Source organism: Aulonocara stuartgranti (genome assembly GCF_965226115.1).
Source record: "Aulonocara stuartgranti genome assembly, chromosome: 7".
Taxonomy (NCBI): Eukaryota; Metazoa; Chordata; class Actinopteri; order Cichliformes; family Cichlidae; genus Aulonocara; species Aulonocara stuartgranti.
Window position 1 is genome coordinate 6,610,485 of NC_138945.1, and position 21,394 is coordinate 6,631,878.

Consider the following 21,394-nt stretch of genomic DNA (forward strand, 5'->3'; position numbering starts at 1 on the left):
CCTTAATTATCCTCGGGTTGCTGGGATACTTTCCACGATGCAGTGAGAGTTCTTCTTCACCACTTTTGCCATATGCTTGCTAATAAGAAATCATCTGACTGTGGAGGGTCTTAACTTTACAACATAAACTGTAACTTCTGTCGGTGCTGTGCTTTTTTGGAAATCGAATTTCCCAGAGGAACCCACCCAAGGGATTAATAAAGTTCTATCTAATCTAATCTAATCTAAAGTGGCTAAAGGTGCCTGCTGTTATGCAGTGCTGCTATATAAATACAACTGAACCAAAATTAATAATAGAATTAGTGATACCAATTCAAAACCTACAAAATTCTACAGATTTAAAAAGTACAATACTTATTTAACGAAATCTAATCTGTGCATGTATATTTTAACTAACAATTCAATAATTGCATTCATTGTCCTACTTTTGCTCCCATGAGGTTTCGATGTGTGTCTGGGTGGGCATGCTGAAATGTGTTTTTTTAAGAGGCTTACCAGGCTGTCTGAATGAATGGAGCAATTTGCCTTTGCTCTGCAGTCGTGGAAGTTTGTATGGGATTTAGGGTATCAGAGAAGAGTAAAGGAGAGCAGACATGTAATCAAAATTTTCTAATTTTGACTCAGCTCTACTCTTCCTCTGTGTCCTCCTCCCTGCGTTCTCTCTCCCTCCCTTTCTCTATACATCTTTAACTTCTGCTATCCTCTCATACTCCACCTCCATCGCCAGATCCTAATCAAGCTGGTGCTGTGAGAGCCGCTTGAGTAAAACTGCTCCATCATATCTCATTTTTTTGTTTGCTTTCATCACCTGTTTTCAGCTGCAGGTGAATATTTGGAGCAGGCACCCAGGTTGCCACGGGAACCAGAACAGCCTTAACCAATGGCGTGTGCTGCCTGATGTCCGACAGCAGCTTGTCAAAACCGTAAACATTCAGGGCTCTGACAACCATGGCGGAAATGTAGACAGTTTTCCCGTTGGTCACGTAGTATCCCAGCGTCACGTTGTGGGGGCTGCAGTCATCGTGTTCCACCTGTGACAGAGATGCAGAGGAGAACAATACAGGTTGGAGTTTGTTTTTTAAAACTACATTTATATCTGTATTTCAAGGCAGACTGTCTTTAAAGCATTGTTTACCTAGTGGATTTGTGTGCTCATTTTAAAGCATACACACTGCAAAGAACTGCAGAAACCATATCAGAGCAGAAATCAACTCTACCAGGTGACACGAGCTTAGAAAACTACACTGTACACCAAGCATCTTTGTCTGATACATGTTGTTCTCAAGCGATGGGCTTCAAATATAAATGTATCAGACTATGAATACTTATAATCCTGGCATTTTTTTTTAAGTCAAATCTGACTCAAGGGAATTTTATAGCTTGAGCCCTCACCAGTCATGAATCTGATGAACCGTGTCCCGGAAAAACACACACAGACAACAATCGGCGGTGAGTCAAGGCTTGTATTTCTGGAACTATACACCGCCCACTTTCCTCTACCTTCAACCACACTGAGCTGCTGTAGCTTGTGTTACTATGGCGTCTTCCTCTTTCTTCATCCTTCTTTTTCCTCTCCTCTCTTCCCTGGCTTCCCCGGCTAGTCCATTTCTCAAAAATAACACATCCTTCTTAGTGAAACTGTATCTCATTAACCTTCTCTCCTACTCTTATCCCCTCTACTTTCCATGCAAACAGAAACGAAAGAAAGTTCACACAGTTTTTCAAACTATAGCTACCTGCCATCTTTGTTTAAGCCCTTTTCTGTTTTAAGTTCTCGTCAAAGCTTTAGCCCCAGTTTCTTCTTTAGTTTTTAATTATACTCAGCGACACATTCCTTTATTCCAGCACCCTACCTTTGGGTTTTGCATATCATTAGAAAACAAAAAAGAGCTTTTGAAGCTCTCATTTTAAGGGCTAAAATGAAGAAGAGTGGGAAAGTCAAAGTATTTCTTGCAGATATTATGTGCGGTTGCAGGAACAGACTGGTTGTCCTCATGTCCTCCAGTGTTACGGCTGGTTTCCTGGCTACAAGGAAAACAAGTGAAAGTCAACTCGATCCTGTGACGCAATCTTCTAACCATAAGCACTCTGTAACTGTCAGCTTGTTAGCTTGTATTCTTTGTTTTGCCCACCTATTTACTAAAGAAGCACACAAACTATTAATGACTCATTTATGGAGATTCCAGTACAGTAGCTGAAAAAGCAATTATGTTAAAAGACATGGTTCAATGACACAACATATTAAATGTAACCTGCAAGTTAATTTCATGCTGTTTGACAATCCCTGCCCACGCTGAAGCAATGTTTCGCCTGCGTATCACTGCTTTTAAAGATCTGTTTCCTTCCTCTTGTTGTTGCTATTGTCAAAGGACTGATCCTGACTGCCAAATAATAGCTTACGTTATCTGATGGATAGGATGAAAACTCAGGAGATTGAGGTTGTGTGTATGTGTTGCAGGAGGGTTAGATGAAAGTGGACTGCAGCTTTGAGATACTGAGTCACTCCAGCGTGAGCTCACAAACAACTGGATAAAAATAGAAAGAAAAAAAAAAGATGAAGACAGACAGACAGCAAGATGAAGGGAGGCAGGTGGACAGACAGAGCCGGGCAAGCCCAACAGGCGTACAAACAGACAAGTGAGACAGACAGGTTGGCAGAAAATCAATCGACTTAAACCCAGGGAACAATCAGATTGGAGGGAGACGGAGAAAGGGAGCAATATGAGAAATGTAAACACTGAGAAATATGCAAAGGAAACAAAAGTCAGAACAGAGACATGATACAGAAAAAAAACAGCAGAATGGGAAAATTATGTGAATGAAAAAAACGTAATAGCTCATTCTTAATTTGTTTTACATTGTAGCGCATGTGAGAGAGAGAGACAGTACAAGGGTGCGTAATAACCTCTGAGTAAACTGCCTCGATATTCAGCAGGTCATAACAATTCAGACTCAACCACAGTCTGCATTAGTCACCTCTCTAGCACCCTTCATGTGAATCCTTATGAAGTGAATGAGGAGGAGCATGTGATGAAAAGTATTGTAAACTGATGACACACTCACATATAGAATATCTGAGCACACATGAAGAGCAAAAATCATGGCAAAACAGAAACACAACAAAAAGATTTGACTGCAGCATTGCGGCGTGGTCCTTTTAAATATAATTTATAGATCTACAAAATTTCTTCTGCAGTATTAAATGCACTAGAAGATTAATAATGTGTATGCAAAAAACTTGTATTAGCCTTAATAGCCATTTTATTTGCTTCTGACATATGTCTTCTAGCCACTTATCCATTGCTGCTGTGGTCTGATCTTTCTGATCTAATTAGCAATAATTAATTATTGTGAATTGCTCGAAATACAAATTATTAGTTGAGCATACTAGTGTTAGCTGCTAGCTTAGCACCCTCTGATCACTACTGGCTCCAAAAAAAGATGTTTGATGCTTCAAAATGTCCAGAAAACAACGCTAGATATGTCCATCTTTTATGTACAGTGTTTGGTAGTTATGGGCTGGTCAGCTGTGTTAGTATGAGGGGGTGGAGCTCTGAGCACAGGTTCGTCATAGAGAGACATGATGTCACTGGAGCTTCCGTAGTTGGCCACACCACGACGATTCCCACAGTGAAACCCTTTACTTTGCTATCAGAGAACCAGGGATTACAGGAAGTAACCCAACATCATTGTTTTTATGATTTTTATTATGTTTTTGATCTTTACCAGTAATAATTTAACAAATGCCTTGCCATTATTGACCTTTTCTTTTGGACCCTTATTACACAAACAGATGTCTGTGGTTACAGTAATGGCAAAAAGAAAAAAAAAGCGCAGCCTCTTCGGTCACCTTGAATGAAGCTGAACTAAACTTCAAGGGAGTTTGAGCTTTTAGGAGGGGGCTGAAAGCACACAGTTGGTTCTTTTCAGAGTCCCTTTAGGAAACACCACGGCAGATCATCCCCCTCCATCTCACCTTATCCTTCACTACATCCATTAATTTTGTCTGTGCTCTTTCTCTTCTCGTGTCTGGCAGGACACCCTTTCAACATCCTTTGCCCAGAATATCCACTTTCTCTCCTCTGCACACCTCCAAACGATCTCATCTCCAGTTTGAACTCCTGTCTTTTCGTTCATGCCACAGTCTCCGAAGCATACATCATAGCATGTATCACCAGCATCTTGTCAAGCTTCTCCTTCACTCTTCTGCTATCTTTATCACTGCTGACACTCATCTTCATCGACTCCGCCCTGCCTCCACTCTCTTCTTCACTTCATATATTCATTGTAACATCCATCTTCTTCTCATTCACACACATGTATTCTGTCTTGCTTCTAATGACTTTCACTCCTCTTCCTCTGCCACCTGATTCCTACTTTCACTGCAGATCATAATGTCATCTGCAAACATTATAGAGCTCTCTGTCCTCCTCTATCAACCTGTCCATTACCACTGCAGACAAGAGGGGGCTTGGAACAGATCCCTGATGTAATCCCACCCCACCTTGAACCAATTTCTCACTCCTTCCACATACCTCCCCACCGTGTTGCTACCCTCAGACATGTCATACATGAAAAACCAGTGAGCGGAGCTTATAGAAAAAGAAGAAGACGATGATGAAGAAACACTGACCTGTGCATAAACAGTGGAGTCATTCAGGGCTCTCTGCAAGGCATGACTCAGACCTTTGGAGAGGTGATGTTTCAGTATGAGGTCTAAGCGGTTCCTGCGCAGCTCAATAGATAACACTGTGAAGATGAAAAAATGTAATTAGTTCTCAATCACCGTGCACTATGTCTTCATATGTGCACATTTACATAATTTTTATGCTTTAATAAATCTATCAGCACTGCTTCTGCTGTAAACTTAAAGTATACTTACTTATATATCATGAACAAGCTCAAGTACTATTAAAAGCTTTAAAAAAAACCACAGCATCGCTGCTATGTGCAATCAAATGCTCACTAATGTGTGATGTGTGGCTTTTTATATTTGTTAATGGGGAAAGGCTGTACTTACTTTTATCCAAGTTTTAATTAATTTGTGCACCTCTACTGACATGTTGGCCACATAATAGGCACTTTCTGCCTGACTCTCAAATGCGGCATTTTGTGTGCATTCATTATTACTTCATTATTTTTTCTGGAAGATAAGATGGTAAAGTCTGCCTGTACTTAACACTGAGTGTACTTTATGTAATTTAAAGGACATGCAGTACCTAGATTATTTTTATGAGAGCTCTCTGATGTCCTAGCCATTCATCTTACTAGCTTTACTTATTCTTCCTCATCTTTCACACAGTTTCTATAAATGTTAAGAAATCCATCATTATCTCATTATCGCTTACCGGTGATGTTTTGGTTTCTTACCTGTTCTAACCCAAAACTTTTCAGTAATGTTGCATGGCAGAGGACTTTCCTCTGCACTGGTACTAGATGGAGGAGGAGATGGAGTAGTCTGGATGAACACAGTGGTAGCAGGCGCCTTTGTTGTTGTTGTGGTAGAAGTAGTAGTAGTGGGAGCTGTAGTAGTCGTGGTAGCCATGGTGGTAGTAGTAGTGGGCTCAGGGGTGGTAGTGGTAGTAGTTGTGGTGGTGGTGGTGGTGCTGGTGCTGGTGGTAGTAGTCGGGGGAAGAGTAGTAGTAGAAGCAGTAGTCGGGGCAGGTGTGGTTGTTGTAGTGGTTGCAGGTTGAGTTGTTGTGGTAAGTCTGATGCTTGTTGTTTGCTGCGTAGTGGTTGCAGCACTGGTATTTGGCGATAACGTTGCATTGTTCCCAGTGGTTGCTGCCTGATTCATCATATCATCGGTGGTCACAGTAAGAGTGGTCGTTAAGGGTGTTGTTGTAGTTACTGTTGTCAGCTGAAGACTGTCATTGGTCACAGTGTCCTGGCTTGTGATGTGTGTAGCCGTGCTGGATTCTGGTGGTGTTTGTGCTCTTGCAGTTGTGGGGAATGGTAAAGTTGAGCTGGTAGTGGGAGACAGAGGCATCTTTATGGTGGTGGTGGTTGTTGTGGTGGTCGGACGCCGTGAGGCGTTTCTGGTGCGCACAGGTGCAGTGGTGTTCCACTGGTGGGTGGAGAAAGGGCTGGTGACATTGGCAGGAAGTGTGACATCATGGTCACCCACTGTGGACAGGAGTGATTCGGGAACTGTAGGGAGATCCCAGGCCGGCAGGCTGCTCACTGAGTCCTCTGTAGGGCAGAAAACATGAAAATCAGTCATAATAAAGGATTTCCAGAGACTCTGAATATAAAAACTACTCAGCCTTTTTTCGGATTTAAATGGAGCACAGCATTAGTTCAGCTAGTTCATCTCAAACAGGGTACACAATTCAAGCTGCAACAATTGCTACAGATCTGCAAGCCACTTTGTGACCCACCACTTCAGCACTTCCTTTCACAGTATTTCTAACTTAAATGAATGCTGTGTCTGACGTCAGTGATGCCTGCTTTGTTCTGTTTGGGGGTCTTGCTTTTTCCCACCCCCACTACAGTTTTCCCATGTGTGCACAGCAAAGGATGGAGAGGTCCATAAACAATGCCAGTGTGCTGCATACAGAAGTATCGCTCATCTGTTGATTATAGTGGTCCTGAATGAACCATACATCTTATATTAGGTCAAACATGAACTGCAGAAAGATAAGACACTTGAAAGTATTGGTGCTATTTTTGGTATTTTATATCATCTGCTGACCTACATACAGCGTATGCAATATATAACATAAGGGACTACAGGCTGATAGCAAACACTAATGCAGCTACACTTGTCTTTGACCTGAATCTGTAATATTTGACTCTTAAAAAGTGTAAACACAGTTTTAACCTACTCATACCACACCTATATGCATATATGCAAAGACCCCTGAGCAACCAAGTTTAGAGCAATGTCTCTTAAATCCTCATTAAAGCACTGCCATAGGGGTATTTAAATCTAAATAAAGTGATGCAAAGGAACCAGTTGCCTGATAACAGCAAACCAGCAAGACTCAGTTTTCACTTTTGTCATGAATGAAAAAGATGAGGTTTTTGTCCAATTGAAAGCACTTAGATGGACTGCATGATAGTTTCAATTTTGAATGGGAAATAGAAATCCAATTATAAAATGTGAACCAGAGAGGCATTTAAATGAAAGGGGTTTGTTTAATCCATCTACATACTGATGCGAGACGCATATTGATGAGTGTAGAGGAAGCTAAAGTAAACAAGAGCCAGGCGATCAATGAACCTTTTCAGACCAAGCTGCGGATTCATTCTTATCAACACCTGACGACTTCAAATATTGTGCTTGTTATGTGACACAAAACTCTGAGCAACAGGATATTAGCTTTCTGCTCACTCGTTGATCAGAAGCTAAAATATATGTGAAGGATTTACCTTGCTGATGTCAGCGCTATAGATAATGATGGCATGACAGGAAGCAGGGGAGATACGAAGGTGATGAAATGGGACAGGACATGAAGGATGCTGACAAAATAGTGAGGGCGATGATGGGATGATGAAGATGATGCGCCTAAGTGGCTGTGATGATAGCAATGCTGAAAATTACAATTTGATGAAAGTAGTTAAGAATGACGATTCATAAAAGATGACATCAAAGCCGATTTCGCTGTGTGAAAGTGTGCTGTAGGCTTAAAAAAAACAAAAGCTGAGCAAAATTAGCTGACTGTTTGCTATTCACTTATTATTGCCACAATAGGCCTTTGTGCAATGACGTAAGCAGAGTTAATGCATGCCATTATTCAATTAGGGGGAGCAATTAAATTCCACAGTCCCTGCAATCAGGTGATCACATTAAAGCAGTCTCTTTATGATTACTTTTCACAGGATGCCAAATACAATACTACATTGTTGTGCATGATCGTTCAGTGGCACATAATCCTCAGAGGAGTCTTGCTATTCAGAAAGGTGAGAAACTGCTGAGACAATTTGCAAGTCACACACACAGCTCCACACACGTTTAGCTCCAGTAGCTAAATGTTGGTGGGTGGGTAACAGTGTGATCCTATTTTATGCTAGTTTAAAGTTTGGCCGGAGTCAGAGGGTCAAACAGCTTTGTTATGCTAGTATAAATAGCATGCTTCCTGCCTCTCTAAGCAGACTGTATAGACTGCATGGGTTGTTTCATTTCATTCTTTTAACTACACTGAAGTGATACCAGAATCCTGAGGGTCAGGCTATAGTATGAAACATCCACCCAAACTAGCATTTTTCATTATGTAGTATGAACCACAGCAGATGAATTATACTTTGTATACAGGACACCGTTGCATTGCATGTAACCCATGAACCAGTGTTTGGAGCAAAAACAGGCCCAGATTTCTTGTTAACAGCAGTGGATCTTAGATGAAAGCTAAGCTAGCAGGCTAATTAGCTATAACTAATTAGCCGCTTAATGCTAATTCAAAAATCTTAGAACCGATTAGTTTAATGAAAAAAAAACTAAATGTATTTTAGCTTATATCATGATGTGTATGCAAATCAATGCTTACTGAAAAAAACATTTTTTTTATATTTAAACTAAAGTTATTTTTTAACTGTATGTATTATATTTGTAGGAGAAATGACGAAAGCGAAGATGAAGACAGTACACTTCATCTCAGTTATGTTTCCTCAAAATTGCATTGCTCCCTGTTGTACTCGAAGTCTAACCACTACTTACCAAGATAATTAGTGAAAAATACTCATGCTGATGAACACACAATTTCATCAACTCCTTACACTGTTTCTCTTGTTTTTCCTTTTTAGGAAAAAACTATTTTTTAGTCAGCAGTGTCTAGTTATGGTTGCTAACACGTAATCATTGTAAAAATGTGAAACATATTCAAATGGCAGAAATATTACATACCAATGGTGGGGCTACTGTTGCTGTTGGAGTAGTTAGTGTTGACAACAAGCACAGATATATTCTGTGATCCTGCTGTGTGACTGTCTTGTAGTGTACTAGCTGGAGAGGAGGAGGATGTGGAGGAAGAAGGCAAAGAGGATGCTTTTGTCGTAGAGGAGGTGGCGGCTTTGGCCGATGATGAAGAGGAGCTTTTGGTCCAAGCAGCTTTAGACAGCAGCCCTAAAGGTTTTCCAACCACTGGAGCCTGCAGCTCTGCTGTCTCTGCCAGCATGGTTAGGACAGATGAGAAAGCTGCCTGCTCTCTTCTTTCCTCTCCATCTGTCTGTAGCCTCCGCTGCCCCAGCCAGGGAGCTGTGTCCCCAGGCATGCTCGGCAGGTCTTCCCCTTCTGTGTCTACGGGCCTCCATTCTGCTCCGACTTCAGCCCAAGCACCAGTTCCTGTCATAATCCCAGTCTCGGTAAAGACTTTGCCACCTGCTTCAGCACGCACTCCTGCTTCTGTTTCTGTCCAAACTGCTGTTCTGGCTTCAGCAAACACTTTTGCCTCAGGCCAAGCTTCAGACCCAGCATCAGGACCAGTGTGAGGCCCATCCATTGTATCCTTGTTGTTAGCCCCAGCTTTGTCTCCAATCCCAGGGGTGGCCGAGAGGTTGGAAGTCACTGCGGGGTCCAGAAGCAAGTCAGCCTGCCTCATTGACTCATGATGACCTCCCTCAGCTGCTGGAAACAGAGTGATGGAGAAGGAAATGGGGAAAGAAAAAGAAAGAATAGAGTTTAATTAGGAGTTCTGGACAACGGCACAATAGTGAGCAGTCTTTGACTCATCAGTCCCACAAGCTAGACAATTACTTTTATGGTAACACGTTCCCGTCCATGCACAAACACACATTTGTGAGCACACACAGCTGGAATCCTCAGATCATTAGTCCTCATAATGCCATCACAACTTTCCAGATGCCAGGAGATTTTAACTGTTTTGCTCATCACTGGGGAAAAAATAAAAGTTCCTCCCTCACTCTCTGCAAAACACACACACACACACACACACACACACACACACACACACACACACACACCTTCTCTTTTTTACCCCTCTGTCTCTCACACATTTATCCAAAGGGATTAAAACTGCAACTGTGGAAAATAGTAATAATGTCTAAAGTAGGTCACTTATGTTTTTAGAGGATAAAGCATAGGGAATTAATTTAGATGTTCCAGAGTGCATTAGGACACACACACGCACACACACACGCAAATCCTAATCAGCTGTGATTTCACAGATACTAATCTGATCTGTTAGGTTAGCTGTGCTACGCGTGGCGTTATTATTCCTAGAACATACACAAGCGCTCAGCTCACAAGTCAAATGATGAGAATGATCTGTTTTCCAGGCAAAGTTTGGTGTGGCTTATTTTTAAGTAATCACAGTTTTGTGGCGTCATTTTTCATTTGGTAAACATCAGATGATACGTGGAAATGGAGCAACAAAGATAACATTCAGTCAAAGCATTTAGCTCCGGCCTTTATCTCCATTCTGTAAACTGTCTTCATCTTCTCAACAAAGCCTGAAGGTTTGGCAGAGAAAGGTGATCATCCTGCCTAATACATTCAGGCTCAAAGGCACCTTGCCTTAGTGGAAATGAACAAGGAAGAAATACAAGACTGACCGTCTGATTGGCTTGCTGGACGTCTCAGTGGGTGGTACGGTTTACTGCATTTGCTCATTTGTTGTGAAGTCAAAAGGTTTGGTTTTGGCCTCAATCCAGGTAGATGCTGCATGTTTTTGGAGGGTTTTTTTCTTTTTTTTTTTTTTTGGTTTCCAGCCAAAAGATTATAAGAGAAGTAAATCTGGATAGATTTTTTTTCAGCACACACTCATTTTAGCCTGTGTGTTAAGTGTGCATGTGTGACGCACACTTCCCATGCTCCCCATGTCTCTAAGGAGGATTGGTTAATTAAAAGACAGTGATTCTGAGCAAGAGAAGCTTTATAGAACTAGCTCTGAGCTTAGCTGCTGTATATCCTCTGGACACCTGCTAGAAAGCCTTTCAACCACTGCACTATTAACTACCACCAATCTGTTCCTCATTAAAGGATGTCATACTATAAATATCATTTAAAGTGGAAGTTAAGCTACTGCAATTTATATTGCAGCTGCTTTATGTTATAGCAAGCTAAGCTCCAATAGCAATCTTTGCTTTTAATTAAGTTTAGTTTCTAATGTCCTTTCTTGTTTCAGTTTATTTATTTATTTATTTTTAATATTTCATTTTAGCTTAGTCTTTTGTGGTAGCTTTATTGTTTTCAGTAAATGGGAGAATTTGAAAAATCCGTACAGGTATTACAATAAAAAAGGAAATTATTAAAAGCAGTGGTGTCTCAGTCTTGTAGACCTCCAAAGTCTGAATGAACATGTCCATCAAAAACTCATCAGGCAAGTTTTGATACAATTTCGATACAAACTAACAATTCAATTCAGTTTTATTTATTCAGCACCAAATCACGACAACAGTCGTCTCAAGGGGCTTTATATTATACAGTAGATCCTACAATAATAGATACAGAGAAAAATCCAACAATCATATGACCCCCTATGAGCAAGCACTTTGGCGATAGTGGGAAGGAAAAACTCCCTTTTAACAGGAAGAAACCTCCAGCAGAACCAGGCTCAGGGAGGGGCGTGGCCATCTGCTGCGACCGGTTGGGCTGAGAGAAGGAAGACAGGATAAAAGACACGCTGATACTTAAACAACGGATATTTCTGCTCTGATTTTTATTCTATTTTAATCTGTTTTATAGGTTTAAAAAATCGTTTGAGTTCCTTTAAATTTGTATTTTAACTAAAATGTTTTTTTTGTTTGTTTTTTTTACATCTAGCTTTAGCTATTAGTTTCGTTTTAGTTAACTATAATAACCTTGAGAGGAATGTGATTAGTAAATCTACCCTAAAAGTTGACATTTGGCACATAGTTCTTGATAATGTTTAAAAGTAAAAGTGGTACAGAGCATATTAATTTACTATAATTTGTACAAACACAAGTACACAATACTTATTGAGGAGTGTTTTCTTTCCATAGTCAACTTTTTGTTTCTTTAAGTATCTAACAGGAATCTGTTTATTTGAATGGATGAATGAATGGTCATGGAATGAATGAATGATGGACGGTGTCGAGGATGGAAGGCCTTTACCATATGCATAACTGTTAGCAGTGATTTGAGTGTTTTCTCCGCCAACAGTTGGCCACCTGCTCAGGCTGAGAGCAACATATGCGACTCTACCATCAGACCTCTGACAAAACACTAGGATAGAAGAACCTCTACTGAGAACAAATATGGACAGGATGGATGGATAGATGGTAGGTGGATGGCGGAACAGAAAATATGGATTAAAGATGGATAAATGTAGATCTGTCCAGACATGATATGCTTTCTCTATTTGGAAAAGACACACTGAGCATGTCCATGTGAGAACATTCGGCTTTTAGCAGATTATGAGAATCATCACATGAAAACGATGCACAAAGCAGGCCGTTTAGGTCGTACTATGTATTGACGATAGCGAGTTTCCAGCTGGCATTGTTTCTGCTGATGTCCCACTGCATCTCTGCAGATGCCAACACAAACCTGTAAAACCTTGCCAGGTCACTGCAAGCTTTCTGACCACTTCGGCTTGCTATTTTCAGGTGCCTGTGATAATATCCGGGTATAATCTCTTTGGTCAGGGCTTTGCCTTCCTCACTCCTGTATTCCATGCTCAAAGCTTCCGGCCAACAAAAGTTGATCCATGCTGCCGCTCTGACTGAGCAGGACAGGTGGTTAGGAAGTGTGAGAACAGAACTGAGCCAATTGGTCGTCAACATGGAGAGAAAAACTGAGGAGGGGGAGTGTGGCAGCTCAGTCTGCCAACCAGCCAACTGGTGGCTGGTTTTCATTCAGGTAATTATCACACATGCTGGATTAAAAAAAATCTAAATGTCTTGATCTCCACCTCAGAGCTGCAGGCAAGATTTGTCTATGTGACTAAACTACATAGTACATCTGCAGTACCACCCTGCAGTACAGAAGAGTGTCACATTATGTGCACTAATGAAGACACTGCAGTTTCAACTCATTAGGCCAAATAAAATAGCATTGTTAGTAACAGGCAGAGCGTTTTTCACATACACAATGCAATCAGTGGATGCGCTCACAATGCCGGGACCTTCAGCAAAAGATGTCATCATGTCACGTTCAGCCTGGTGTTCTATAAAGACATTAAATTCATTTATCAACAACGATTGCACAAAAGCTGCTCAGGATGGTTACAAGTCTTATCTCAAAGTGAGGCACACTGAGCACTGCTGTGAGGGACAATTTTCCATTTCACTTTCACAAATTAAAATATTTACTTGAAACTTTGTTGTAATTATCAAAGTTTCCAAGGAATGAATCACTGGTGATCTAGTGTATATTTTAGTTGGTCTACCTGAGCTAATACTAATGTATTTAATGTAATTAAAAACTAGCTTGCAAATTGCATCTTTATCTCTTAAATTAGCAGTGGTGAAAGGCTAAATGTTAACATGTTACCATTTTTATTGCAAAATTTTAAGAATTGGTTGTCATGACCTTTACCCTTGCGGTTATAGCTTCTTCTTTTTTTGTTTAGTCTATTTTATTTTAATTTGGTATTCCCAGCATGTACAGTTGTGCATTTACATATCTAGCTAACACAGAGCAAAAACAGCATTTAAATGACCTGAATTTTTACTTTAAGTGTTTAGTGAACTCTATCATATAAATGCATTTAATGAAAATCATCCGTCTTTACTGTTGTTCCAGACTGGGTAGTTACTGTAGGGTACATTATTTTAGCTCGTTCGCTGGAAATCAAGCTTGGACTGAATAATATGGTCTATTTATTTTGTTAACAGCTTATCCACTTATCCCAGCTGTCAAAGGGTAAGAGGCAGGGTACACACTGGACAGTTTGCCAGAGAATTACAGGTATATGCTGAATACGCAAAACAAATTTGCAACTGCCCTCAGAGCATGTGTATGTACAACTGATTCAGCTGAATTTAATCCAGATCATTGGCAGGGGTATTTTTACATTCATTTGTTGTCTAAAGCTTCAAAGCTCACCAGTTGGTGGTGATTTTTCAGTTAAGGTAATTTCTAAAATGTAAGACAAATAGAGGTCACACTCACAACCAACATGCTAAGGGGCCAAATTCACTAATATGTGTGCAAAAGTGTTTGTCATTTGCAAACAAAACGAGTGTGCATGTTGTTCTTAAAGTTTTGTTTAGGATAATGAAACAGATTTATTCTGGACTGCCTTCTGCGGTCCTTCATTCTGCTGGAGGTTTCTTCCTGCTAAAAGGAAATTCTTCCTTCTCACCGTCACAATGTGCTTGTTCATAGGGGGTTATTTGATTGTTGAACACTCTAGGATCTTTACCTTACAGTAAAAAGTGCCTTGAGGCAACTTTTTTTTCCTCGTTTGGCACTATATGAATTACTATTTGTACAATGCATGTGTGTTTACATTTTGATCATTTGCACATACACAAACCGTTGGGAGTTGCACATTTCTGTGCAGAGTAAGAACAACTTCATGGGACAAAATTGAATTTTTTTGTGGACTGGTGTTTAAAGCATTTGCATGGTTTAAGCACCTATCTACATATTTGTCTCTACACAGTGCTGTGAATGAGGTCCAAGGTCTCTGTGTAAAGCGAGACTGTGAGGATCATGGAAATTTTTTTTCTCAATGCTATTGTTTTTCCTTTTAAAAAATAAAGTGTTTGACTTGCTACCAGGACTCCCACTCTAACCACAAAGCACTCATGTACTCGATGTGGTACGAGACTCAGTGGGCGTAATGGTAGTCTCAAGCCAATAAATTCTATCCAACACAGTGAGGCCGTCCAACAGGATGGACATGTAACCATTTCCTGGGACTATTCAGGACATCCATCTGTCTGTGTGGAGGCAAGAACAGAAAGCAGTTTGGATAGATTGTTGGAAAAAAAAATAGATATTTAGAAAAAATTAAATCAGTCAGTGATAATAAAAAGAGGCGTACTAATCAAATCGTACTCAAAAGGTGGCTTTTATGTTAATATTTGAGTTGCTGTCTTTAGTTTAATTCTTTAGTGATGTCTGCCAGCATATTAGTATGACCAGGACTGTTGCTTTGACAGGATCTGACAGCACTGAAGCAACCCAGACACTCCATCTGTTTGTGTGAGAAACAGCCCAAAATTTCCACAAGGATGCAAAAAATGCTCATGTGATATAATGCAATTATTTAGGTTCTTGAGCGTTTAAAACAATCTGTCTCTCATAATGTGTATGTGCAAAACAAAAGTAATGCAGCAGCAGTTCTGAGAAGTTTATTATTCTCTGAAGGGGAGAAAGCAGCATTTGGAAAGTGTGCCGTGTTCTCAGTAATACTGCTAAGAGCTGCCAAAGTGTAAGAAAACTGCCTGACAACAACAACTACCCATTGTGTGAGCTGAGTGCAGCACAATATCACACCGACTAAAGAGTGTGATAACAGGGAAGTAGGCCTACTTTTCTCAGGATTTATAGTTAAATTAATGTAAATATGTACTGTTTGTGTTTTTTTCCTCATTTACACCTTTAAGCCAAACCAAATTGTGGAAACCTCCAGAATACAGCTGATCATTAAACATTTGATTTGATGTGGCGATCCTATGCAAGGAACCATTTAAGGCATCCAAGTTCGCAGACAATTTTCTGCACATCTGCAACCTACTTTGCAACCCAGCATCACGTCAGCTCCAGTTAGCATCGGATCTGTTGCCACTGCCTCACTGCTCTTTCCAACTCTGGTTGTCTATTTCTGGCTGAACTGAAACAGCAGTTACATGCACACACAGTACAGTGATGGATTTAATGCACACAATAAAAAATTGTGGCTAATGGTGAAGCTTTTTGGTTTCTGAAAGTTGCATCACTAAACAGTTAGAAGAGGACACGCATATCCACACACACACACACACACACACACACACACACACACACACACACACACACAATGCAGCTTATCAGTGAGTATTAATGCAACGGCTGCTATTTCAGCTGTTGTCAATATCTGAATGGGTTACATTTATTCAGTTCTATTTTCATGGGGGAATGGACTTGCTACACATATATAGTTGCACTGTAGTAGTGGCATCCATGTCCATGTGATCAATTCTAAAAATCAGGAGATTTGTGCACACAAGACAAATAAGAGGAAACTGTGCCTGTAGCTTAGACATTTTTCCCTTTTATATTTGTTTCATAAATATTCTAAATTCATACATTATTAGTGCTGCCTACTATCCTTGCCCAAACAGTAGTATGGGCTATAACATAAATATCTCTATGTTTTTATGAAAAGCTGTAAGCAGTAAATATGCTGAAACCCTCTACATATAATACAATTCTTGTTTTCCTCAACTTATCACTTGCTTTCTGCTTGCAACTTGTGTAACGCCATGAGCTAGCTGCTTTGGACTCGCCAAGGCTGCAAGCCTGCCATTGGAGAATATGAGATTAAGTTTAAATTGATGTTTGATCACTGCTGAAATATCCTACACTAATAAACTTCACACAGAAAGTGAAAAATAGCACTATCGAAACTATCGAAAAACACAAGCACCGGCTCATTTAATCCCGCAGCACTCCAGACATATTTTACAGTCCTTGTGCCAGCATTCATTAATCTTTTCCCAGTAAGATTGCACTTCATTTCCAAATGAGGGCCAAGAGCTGTCAATCAGCAACACGAGGAATAAAATCTCAGAGAGATGCTCAAAGCCTGAACAATAATTCCACTTGTTTTTCTATTGCTTTTTATTTTTTGTAGCATTACTCATGATTACGATTATTTTATGTCCTCGGCATCCTCTCCACCAGTAAACTCTAAATGAAAATGCAAACCTTATATAACGTATATTACATATGGATTGGAACTACACGCTCTAATTCCTACACCCCCCTGTGTTCAGCTCCATGCAGTCTCACTTACAGCTAGTTTAAATTAGGAGATCCAGCCTATTTCAGTTTCATTCAGATGTTTGTTTGGTCTCACTTCATTTTTTCTTTCTTGCTCTTTGCTGTTATACGAATAAAAATAACATGACTTCTGAAGTGGCATGCAAAAAGACTACGTGCAAACATAATTGTGTTTATAAATGCAATATATCTGTAAATACGGGGCCCAAGTTTGGTTAGTTAGCCAGCAGCAGAGCAGAATCAGGGTATGAAAGCTTTATAGCCCACTTCCACTCAAGGCTATCTGCTCTGGAACATCACTTAATGTTGTGAACCCTCCATGTGAACATCAAACGGACTGAAAATGAGTAGGGACAGGGTTTAGGGGCCAGACTGGAACTGGCCAATATTCCACTTCAAAAGCCAAGAAAGTGTGATCACTTGGATTGTAGCTACAGACACTGACAGTCGGAGAGGTGCTTGGTTATTGGGGCATATTAATATGTGAAAAAGTAGAAAAACAACAACATAAAGTTTGGAGCCAAAGTGGAAATCAGTACATGCAAATAGACGGGGCTCCAGTATTTGTTGTTGGGGTTTTTTTCCAAATAATCATCTTATTATTATTATTATTATTATTATTATTATAATAAACTTTATAAAGCACACTTAAAAACCAAGGGTATGCCAAGGTGCTTAACAAGTAAAATAGAGTATAGGAGGAGGATAATAGAAATAGGACCAAAGCAAGTACTAAATATGCAAGCAGATAACTGTCACTAATACATAGGAAAGCAACAGGTACAGAGCAAACAAGAATTTAAATGAGCATAAAAGTGCATGATATAAAATCATAAAAGAAATATTAACTAGAGGGAAAGGCAAGATTGAATAAGTGGGTTTTTAATCGTGATTTGAACAGTGCAATGGAATCAGATGCGCGGAGGTCGAGAGGAAGGGTGTTCCACAGTACCGGGGCAGCCAGAGCAAACGCACGGTCACCCCGAGACTTCAGTCGAGATCTGGGTTGGGTCAGAAGTAGTTGAGTGGCAGATCTGAGTGTTCTAGCAGGAGTATGTGGTTTGAGAAGTTCACTAAGATAACTTGGCGCTAATTTATTAATAGTTTTGAAAGTAAGAAGTAATATTTTAAATTGAATACGGTACTTTATGGGCAGCCAATGCAGGCTAGCTAGGACAGGGGTAATATGGCAAAATTTCCTGGCACCAGTTAAAAGGCGGGCTGCTGCATTTTGGACTGTTTGCAGTCTAAGAAGAAGAGAAGAGGGAAGACCATAGTACAAGGAGTTACAATAATCATTATCATTATTAGGCCTACTTCCATAATTGTTTATATATATATATACTTATATTTGCTGTGTGTGTGTGTGTGTGTGTGTGTGTGTGTGTGTGTGTGTGTGTGTGTGTGTGTGTGTGTGTGTGGTCTTATGATGAAAGAGCACAGAAAGTCACAAAATGTCAAGCTGAAATGTCATTTCCTCACAGCTGTTAAAGTCAAACATTTTGGGTGTTTGGGTCAGTTCAGACCGGTCAATACAAAAGAATTACCCTGTCAAGTTTCTCTGTGTCAGATGGTTTGAACTGAGAGGTAAAATGAAAGAAAAACGAAGGAATAACTTTTGTCACCTCTGCTTTCAGAACGATTTTTGAATCGTCCGTGTTCAGTTTCTGTATGAGAACACATTCAGCCTAACATGGCTTTGATAACCTGATATCCTCTAAATCAAAGACAAAGAGAAAACAACATGGAAGAAAATTTTTTTATGTTAATCTGCAGAGATTCCATCTTATACATTCACGCATTAAAAGAAACTTACTAGACTTCCTTTTGCTACAAGACGTCAACCTTGCACTTCAAAACAGCGCAACAAAGTGATACCAAAGTCAGTCGTTAGATGAAAAGAAGCAAAGCAGGAGCCCAAACCTATTTGAGGTAACAGTAAATCAACAGCCTCGTTCAGCTTGACAACAAGCTTGGGCTTCCTCTGCTGCTGGGTCTCCACAGCAACCACAGGGATGCTGTCACCGGGGTAACCATTAGAACGGATAAAGAAAGACACAGAGCGTTCTGGTTATTTGTGACGTCTGAGACGTCTGTTGTGTATCACCTTGAACGGCGGCTGTAACAATAAGAATGAGCGATAAGGAAGTATGATGTTATCACAACAAACACAATAACATATTTAACGCAACAACTTCACAAGTGAACAGAGCACAAAATGAACTCTTGTTTCGTAAACACAGAAAATTACACTGATAAGGAATTCATGCACCGCAAATATCTGCTGATAAATGAAGGCAAAAGCGAGCATGTTTGTGATGTTCGGCATTCTTTTTTTTTGCTTGACAGACAGCCTCTAGCTTCTAGTCTGAGTTACACTATGTGATCAGTCACCCACAATGTTTTACAGAAATGAAATCGAGTCCCACCTGCGTGTCACAGTGGTGCCCTGCAGTTTCACGGCTTGGCGTAAGAGGCAACATTAGACATTATTTTTGTTGGCAGGATGAAAATGCATATGAGGGCTTATCGTACTGTGCCAACAGTTTACAGATAAAAAGAACCTTGAATTATCTATAATACAATTATGATCACTGGGGAATTACATGCACTAGTTGGCTGCATGAACAGACCCCTCAACAGAGAAAATAATATGGCTGCTTTGTTTGAAGTTATTTACTATTTATTAGTTCTGATTGAAAATCAGACTAATCGGATGACATGTGGATTAAATTTAGACCTCCAGCGGTTTGGCTGGTGTTTGATGTGAGAGGCCTGTGGGCTTGTCTCCCTGCTGTGTGGCCTATATTAAAATACCTAACCCACCATATAGGAAGCCATTACAAACTTGATATTATTAGACATTACTGACGTGAAATATGCAGTAGCATTGGTATATCTCTGCCAAGTGATATTTAAAGCCAGAGCTGGATGGATGATTTTGTACTTCTGGACATCAAATATGATTTGAAAGAGATCTGCAATGTGACTAAAAGAAAAAAAGAGGGTGTTTAAAGGAGATTAATGTGTAAATTGTGGTAGGATGCTGACAAATTTAGTGTGTGTGTGTGTGTGTGTGTGTGTGTGTGTGTGTGTGTGTGTGTGTGTGTGTGTGTGTGTGTTTTAAAGAATGGTTTACAAAGATATATATTTTTTGGTGTTTTGATGTTGTCATTTATCGGTTTCTTTATTGTTTTTTTGAGGGTCGGGTACTTTACAGAAAAGAATATAGGTGCTCTTGCCGCCTCAGCCTGTATGTACTACACTAAGAAATAGAAAAACTGAATTATGCTATATTTTCACACAGTGTTTTTACAAAAAAAAATGTAGATAAAATAAAAAAAATATTAAAAAGGATAAGCCTGGAAAAATGCTATATAAAGGAAGAAAGGCTGGAGATAGCCTCAGCCCCATAAAACACAGGAAGACTCGACTGGTTTTACAACTGTGTATTTTGCTAAGTTAATGTGCTGCTTTAATAATTTTGAGGTGTGTCAGACAATATCAGTCATATTTGTTCAGCAGAAACCTCGAAATAAAGAAAAATGTTTGTAGCAGGGGGAAAAAAACAAATAGGAATCTATATTTTTTGTCCTCTTAAAAACACATACTGTCTTACTTTCTGCACACTGAAGGCAAGGCAAGGCAAGGCAAGTTTATTTGTATAGCACAATTCAACAACAAGGTGATTCACTGAGGACCAAATTTAAAGCTATTTTGCAGAACTGATTAGTTTTGCACACTTTGATTTTTTGCTCATAACCTGGTCTGGCGCCTGCTGGGTCTGCAGCTTAAATTACCTCTGCAATGTTTTCTAGTAAGAACTGAACCACCATCATTACTAATATGAAGTTGCAAATCCTGTTGCATGGACACGCTTCTGGTTTCAGAGCACAGCTGAATGGGGAGAATGTGGAGGTCACTGCATCTTTCTATCCCTGCATTGGCCTCTATTTCCATATTCTCTTGGCATATTTGGTAATCCGTGCCCGCTTTTGACTGATCCAATCATATCTAAAGGATTTCATGTGGAAATATGCTGCATTACTGAAGATAAAGGCGCTTTAAGTTCCGTTTCACTGTGGGGTTTAGCACATATTTGATTGGACAAATTGTTCTTCTGCGGTGAAGAGGATCAACAATACAACAACACACAACAGACGGACTACACCACATCAACTCGTATCAAATTGGATTTCTGGGTTCAAAGGTTCAAAGTGCTTTGGAGATACAGTTAAAATGTTACACAAACTCAAATGTGCTAAAATCATAGCAACACATAATCCATAGCACAGTCACCCATAACCATTGATTGCATTTATCACATTATGCAATATCACAGTTTTGATGTAGTCTTAGCCTTGGAAAATTAGCGCAGGTTTAAAGATATTTGGGGGGCTCTCTATATGCTGGTGCATACATGCACGCAGGATCTCTTTCATGTAGACATTCCCGTGTGCTCGAACAAGGTGTCCTGTGGAATTTGTACCATATGCAAATCAACAACATTTGACACCCTAAAGTGAGAATCAATCA

At 39.9% G+C, this 21,394-nt stretch overlaps 1 protein-coding gene across 7 annotated transcripts in view; it reads right to left on the minus strand.

Annotated features, from left to right (window-relative positions):
* kiaa1549la (KIAA1549-like a) overlaps positions 1–21,394 on the minus strand; it is a 115,337-nt gene that overhangs the window by 62,098 nt on the left and 31,845 nt on the right. For 5 of the 7 annotated variants that reach the window (XM_082538624.1, XM_082538625.1, XM_082538629.1 and 2 more), the window contains 4 exons: positions 8,846–9,565; positions 5,371–6,192; positions 4,634–4,749; positions 809–1,031 (listed from right to left, as the gene is read on the minus strand). In XM_082538624.1, the coding sequence (XP_082394750.1) occupies positions 809–1,031; positions 4,634–4,749; positions 5,371–6,192; positions 8,846–9,565 (1,881 nt within the window). The remainder of the gene's footprint in view (positions 1–808; positions 1,032–4,633; positions 4,750–5,370; positions 6,193–8,845; positions 9,566–21,394) is intronic. The other 2 variants (XM_082538630.1, XM_082538627.1) reach the window with 1 other exon arrangement.